Source organism: Amia ocellicauda, chromosome 13 (genome assembly GCF_036373705.1).
Source record: "Amia ocellicauda isolate fAmiCal2 chromosome 13, fAmiCal2.hap1, whole genome shotgun sequence".
In the NCBI taxonomy this organism is placed as follows: domain Eukaryota; kingdom Metazoa; phylum Chordata; class Actinopteri; order Amiiformes; family Amiidae; genus Amia; species Amia ocellicauda.
The window spans coordinates 28097582-28104723 of record NC_089862.1 but is presented as its reverse complement, the minus strand read 5'-3'; the positions used below and the strand labels follow the sequence as shown (position 1 = coordinate 28104723).

Here is a 7142-nt window from a genome sequence, read left to right as displayed (position 1 = left end):
GAACCTTTATAAAATGCTTGGCTTCATTCTCAAACTTCTGAGGAGGTTCTGAGATAGTCATTTTGATCTGGAAGTTTTTTACAATTAAGTACAGGCTTCTGTACTCACCACAGAATTTAACAATTTTCTTTTATGTGATTCAACTTGTCATAATAGCCCAAAAGTAGTCAATTTTATGGAAATGCAATTTTAGAATTTGTCTCTGGTTCCCTGAATATCCAACATTAAATACAAAATATCAGGAATGTCATATTTTTTGTTTTAATCCAAAAGGTATGAAGAGATACAGAAATGTGGTAAAAAAATAAATTTTTAAAAAGCATGTAAAAAAACAAAAAGTTCCTAAGTCCCTTTTCTCCACTGCAGACCATCCACAGTAGCCGATACAATGCTTTTCCTAGGTTTGGTTGCGGACCAGACTGGGGTCCATTAGAAAAGGCCCATTCTGGTGAGAGGGTCTCTCTTTCTGGACCTCACACTGACACTCCTCCACCATCATCACTACTTTGGTAACTTGTAAGGAATCCTGGCACTTGAGCTGCACCATCTTCCTGGTGAACTTGGCCGGGAAGCAGTAAGAGCAGAAAGTGTGGAGACCATCCTCGTTGCCTGGGACGTTCACAGAGCTGCACTTCCCAAAGCACAAGTTGTTCTTGAGCACCACCTTTTCACAGTTCTCATGGACTACACTCTAGAATGAGAAAAATCAACATTGCCAAATTAATATACTTCAATATTCACCTATAATAAACATACACACAACATATTTATATATATCATATATAATGACTATTAGGAATGAATGACTCATTAATAGCAGATGCGAAATATACTATTACAGAGCCAGTAGAATACAAGTTCAAATGTCTTAATTTAACTCCGTAAAATAACACTTAAATATTTGTGTTCTATAATTACATATCTTTTTCCAATAGCTTGAACAAAAATGCATACATGCAAAAAGGGTGCAGCATGTCTTATGAAAGAAAAGAAAGCAGCAATATGTGTGGTCCTACCTGCAGAAAAGGCAAGGTCCGGCATGTGTCCTGTTGCACTTGGTTGTTGGTGATGGGTAAGATGGACTGCGAGTCGGATCTTCGCCTGAAAACAAAGTGGTCCCAAAACTTTTTGGCATTTCTCAGCGCAGGGGTATAGGTCGGGACCCTAAAACCGGCGGCCGGTGTCGGTTTCAAACCACCGAAGAAGCTGCCCAACCCCAGGCGAGCCTCCTGGCCTGTGCGAGCCCTGAACCCCTGCTGTCGGGAGCCCAGAGGCTGCAGGACGGGCGCTGCCATCTTCCTAAGAGAGGGCGCCCTGCCGCTGCCCAGGCCAGGGCTGGCATTACTCTTGGTCAGGTTGGTGATGGCTTCAATCGCTCTCTTCATGCCCATCTCAGGATCTTCATGGTGGTCGACGCCTGTCATCAGATCCAGTACGAGACGCCCTTCTGACGCGGGTCTCCTCCGGTGATAGAGGTTGTTGACAGTGGCACCTCGGGTCTCCATCTGTATGGCGCTTATCAGCAGAAAACCCACAGCTATAATAAGCATCGCGCTGCGCTACAACGGGTCCCTGTCTGGATGCAGCTGCAGCCTCTTTGGTGAGGCAGGGATGAGGACTGGCTCTTTTTATGACAATCCTGCCACCTTATCTGCGTCCATGCCGGGGGGGGGGGTCCCATCCTGTCAAACTTCACAAACCAGCTCTAGATTTTAATTATGATAAAGCAGGGGTGAATGCACCTCCTCCCGCAGAAAGCCCACTTTGAAGTGCTGCTGTGTGTACACAAGGAACAGGAGAGATGTTGATTGGGGCGTCTCAGGGTGGATGTATATTGGCGGAATTAACGTCGCTGCTTTCAAACAGCAGATAGCAATCCCCCCCAACCACCACATGTGAGTGTTTGTATGGATCAATGTACTTTAATAATTTATGGATGATTGTTTTTAAAAAAAGATTTTAAAAATGAATCTTAATTGTTTTTAAAGATTTAGTTGCTTTTAAACCACATTGTTTAGGGTTTTTTGGTTTAGTTTTGTTATATTCTTTTGTCAAATACATTGACCGTTTTGGATTTAATTTTAAATGCATTGGACCTTTTTTGTTTGTTTTTTATTTTTACCTTTTTAATTGTTTCTTTATTTTGTCCAATGCATTTTCAGTTATTTTCAATGTATTCGACTTTTATGTTGGTGAGCAGTTTTTGCTTTTATCACGTTTGTTTTGTTGTTTTGGGCACGTTTATTTTGAAGTTAATTGCTTTATTGTTTGTTAAAAATCACAAAGATTTTAAAAAATTTTAAGTGATTTTAAGGATTGATTTTTTAAAGATTTTAATCATGAGTATTAAAAAATTTGAATTGTTTTTATTCATGTAAAATGAAAAATACTAAATACAATAAAATAGTATTTAATAATGTATAAAATAGTGTTGTCTTATGCATTATAATGCCTGGTAGAGAGCGTTGTAGGCGTTATAAATGTATGGAATAAAGATGTGTGTGTGGGACATTTGGTGGTTGGTTTCTTTCTTGAACAAGAAAGGAAACCTACACAATGATTAATGAAATGACTTTACTCCCCTACCCCTTTTATTGCAAATTGTACGCTTGGGATTCAAACAAAACGCGTGTAGTACAATCTGTGATAACATATTTTTTATTCAGTTAACATAATTAAGTTTTAATGGTCTAGTTTTGATTCTACATATCCCTTTCGAAATTTGAAAATACATTTTAAATAATTACGTTGTGATTAAGTTGTGATTCGGACTTTAACGCATTTGAATGGTCTCAAGAGTAATTTAATTTTAATTGTCTCTGGGCTGACTTAATCTTGTATCATTTAACAAACCATTTATCATTTTAAAGTGATCTTAAAGAGGTGTCAAGTTGTGGCCAGGTTGTGGCTCGATTTGATTAAGCACTTGCAATAAACAATTAGGATACCAGCATTTATTGATAAAGGGATCATGATTGGGGTTAATAGTGCTATATTTCGGCTGTTTGCATTTGATTTGTGTTTTGTGCGGGCTGGGTAAACAGTCTTACTGTAAGTATACTTGGGAGGAAATTGTATTTTGTTTCTTTACTTTTAATTGAGTCTATGATCGGATAATTGTGTAGTTTGTAATGAATCACATGTGTTTTGAAATTAGTTGAACGATAGGGAAATAATTTTAAAAAACGGTAAATATTGTATCGTACAATTATATAGGTATATATATATATATTTAAGAGAGAGAGAGAGAGAGAGAGAGAGAGAAAGTGTATGTGTGTGAGAGAGAGAACCAGAACAGTGGTATCAAATTTGATACCATTGTTCTGTTTTTTTATATCCCCTATATATACAAAAACATCTGAATATATGTGCCCAGACTACTTAGCAACACTGTGAAGGTCTGTACAGTTTTCAATACCCTAACACCCCAGTTATTCTTTAATGTACAATGTATTCTTCCACATCTTATATCCCCCATCGAAAGCTTTGATTAGAACATTAAGACAAATCTTTAAAAGTTCAATATATATGTCTGCATTATTCCAATCTAACTATAGGGAGCTTTGAAAAGACAAGACAACAAATGGTGGAGACTGCAATCCTCTGTCACACGTGTAAATAAAATAAGAAACGTGTAGGAAAAACCTACAAATGAAAACCAGAGGGAATTTAAAACTGGACTGTGAGTTGGGAGTGTGTACAAATTGGACTTTCAAGTTATGTGGTCTAATATCCTTAATATTCTGTTTTAGCACACACTTGTACCTTACCTTACCAGCACTAACTCAGACTTGCAAAACCTTTGGTGAATGTGCTCTATTCTTTCTTACAAAACCTCATCATGAGATTTTGAGAGGTCACTGACATGAATATTGAGCACATCCTGGGTGACTTCCACCTTATAGTGGCACCGTATAGTGTGTGCATTTTAACATATCTATCCACACAGGAAAGAAAATGTTAGGATTTGCAATAGAAAACCTTACCATAGTACAGAAGTATTAAATGATACCTATATGTTTTTAAGTACCCCAGCAAAAGATACAAGCATATTCATTTGAAGCTATTGGGACATATCTTAATTTAGCTCCAAGAATTTTATATTCAATATTTTTTCTTTAATTGTCATGGGGGGAAGGTGTCTCCTTAGCCAACTTGACAGGAGGATGCAAAACTGCTTTCATATGTTAACACTGTTGATTAGTAGGTCGGAACATATGGATAGGTGGTTTGTTTCAGACTTAGAAGAAAGACACTAATGAAAGGTTCAAAAACTCTGAATGTAAAGGTCTAGTGTTTGCTGATTATACAACTCTTTGCTTGTGACTAATAACTCATTTCAGAACTTTGATAACACTATGTAACACAATTTTTGTTCCTGGGTAGTAAGTGTTATTTCCTAATTGCTTATGCCTCAAAAGTATAGAAAGGCTATTATTTACGATTATACTGTAAATACAGTATAATCATGAATCTTGAAAAATTAATCACTTCTAAATCTTTTGTATTACTTTAGTATAAATACATGATAATTTGGATTCATATGTTGTTGTGTTCTTTACTTTATGTGAACGAAAAGACACAAATTCGCCCGTTTTCTCATTGGAAATAGTTACATTTCAAAATATCACTGTTCTGGTCACAACAGCAAAGTTTGTGGGGAATAATAGCCATTTTCTATACTTTTGAGCAATAAGGATAAGCAATTAGGAAATAACAATTACTACCCAGGAATAAAAATAAATAAAAAATGGTTACACGGTGTAATCCATTGCATTATCATCATCACCTTACTTCAGATTATAAAATGTATTGGACGTCAGGTGTATGTCCTCAAATATGTACAGCATTGAAATACACAACAATAGGGACAGTACTGATATAACTGGATTCCTAAACAGCAGCAGGTCTGTAATAATGTGCTGATACAATACAATACAGACTATACAAGCTTTCTGTGTTTAAAAGTGTGTGGCCAGCTGTGATATACTAGTCCCATGGGTTCTCCGACCATGTGGCATTTGTTTGTATACATGAGGGGATAAAAAGCTTTTGTCTGAACTCACTTTGCCCTTCTCTTTATCTCTGGAACATCAGTTTAACCATTTGGTACCCATGGGTGTGGGAGAGAGAGGGGGAGTTTGACCCAAGAATTTGGATAAGAAACATAAACTAACCATGAAGACAGTTATAAGTGCAAATGATTAATGACTGTGGCAATATTACCATGAAAATCTCACATTGTGTTATTCTGAAATAGCTAGCGGTTGCCAAATTCAGAATCTCACTAGACTTGTGTTTTTGCATTAGGTTTAGTTTTGGCATTTCATTCCTACTATAAAATAACTATTAATAGTAAATATGATTTGACTCCCTACTGTGTATCTTGAACCTTTTTTGACAGTGATATTCACAGAAAGTTAACTTATTCAAGTCTATCGTTTAATTAAACTTTTACCATTATTTTATTTGTTTGAAAGAAAAAAAAAAGTTAAATTGAGAGAGTAAATTGAGTTAAATACTTGTACTCCTTTGGCCCTTAGGATACATCAGCATGTCAGAAAATGAATGTATCTCACTGCAGGATAACATAGACAGTAAACATAGAAAATGAAAAACCCTAAACATATCATAGGGTTAGAAAGAGGTAATTAGTTCACCAGTTTCCTAGGTGTCCAAGAAATCCCATCACACAGCACAAGGGCACAGGAACTTTAGTCCAAGTGAACAAATCAACAAAGAGAAAGAGCTGCCGTGTAAATAGACACGATCATTTCCCACATGATAGACTTTAGAATTGGATTGTGTCGGTTAGTCAATTGCTGTCTAGCAGAAAAGGACACTTGGCTGTGCCATCTCTTCTCCAAAATGTGCTATGGCAGTTTGTAGGTCAAATAAACATAGCACAAAAGAGTCTTAGTCAAAGTCTAAATAGTTATGTACATTATTATTTGTATTTGTTTAGCAGAAAGATTAAATTTGGAAGGTTCTGGTTCAAATGAGTATTCTGCTGTCCTTGTGCTAAGTGATGTTTAGTGCTGAGTTCCAGACTGGCTGAACTGAAAGTCCCTGTGTAGGAGATGTTTTTATGTGGTAGCTGTTGTATGAAGTGGGTAATAGTGAAATTGGGGCTCAGATTCTTGACATGCACAATAGGGAGGTCTCAAACTCAATTCCTGGGGGACTGCAGTGTCTTTGAGAGACCCCTGGATGGGTTTTCATTGCCTGCCTTGTATCTGGTACATGATTAGACTAATATTTAACCTGTGTGTAGCAGTATACTTGCATTTCTAAAAGAGGTTTGAGCATTTATTTGAGGATGTCGAAAAAGGAAAATACAGACAAAGATCAGAGTTGCTGTTTCTTGATTCAAAAGGATCTTTAATTAAGGGGATACAGGTCTTATTTAATGGATATGCAATTCAATGAATATGTTGTTGATTAAAAAGGTCTTCTGTAATGCACACATCTAAGATTTGCTCTTCCTTCTCATTCTGTAGAGCCTCCTTTTACTGCTGTGTTTGGAGATGTGCAGATCAGGGTCACTCGTTCTCTTATTATGGACACTGCATTTACACAGACAGTTGGTCCGAGACAGGGATTCAGTCTTGGGAACTTTGCGCTGTGGGACGAAAAGCAAAAAAAACACATAAATATAAAGACAGGGTTATCAGTCATATGCATCTTTTAATTAAACGCTGTCACTGGAGTTTATTTCTCATGTTTAATAAGGTATGGGTGAATGCCAATTTCAGTATTTTTATTTACATTAATATATTGATACTAATTAATATATATTCTTCACATCTTCTGAATTAATTATAAATTGACCATACAGTGGTCATATCTCACCGTTTGCTTTGTGAGGTGGTTCTTTGTCCAGATGAGCATCTGAATCACAATAGAGATTAAACGGGCACCACCCACAAGGATCAGAAAACCTTCCAGAGCCTGCTGGTTGGGCATGGGCACTTTTTGGAGAACCTTCCACCACCTGTGAAGATCTTTTCCCACCACATCAAAAGCTTCATCAATGGGGTAGTTCTGTTCATCACCATCCATGGCCCTTTCACCCTGCGGGTTTTCTTTCTGAACCTGCCATTGCTCCTCTTCAGCAATCACCTTCAGTTTACCCTCATTGG

The 7142-nt window shown here is 37.0% G+C and overlaps 1 protein-coding gene across 1 annotated transcript; it reads right to left on the bottom strand.

Annotated features, from left to right (window-relative positions):
* Positions 1-245: 245 nt before the first annotated feature.
* On the bottom strand, positions 246-1789 carry LOC136766697 (uncharacterized). Its single transcript, XM_066720416.1, has 2 exons — positions 1017-1789; positions 246-691 (listed from the first exon to the last, which is right to left on the bottom strand). Exons 1-2 carry the CDS (start codon positions 1548-1550, stop codon positions 398-400), a joined length of 828 nt encoding a protein of 275 aa, XP_066576513.1. The 5' UTR covers positions 1551-1789; the 3' UTR covers positions 246-397.
* Between the last annotated feature and the right edge of the window lie 5353 nt (positions 1790-7142).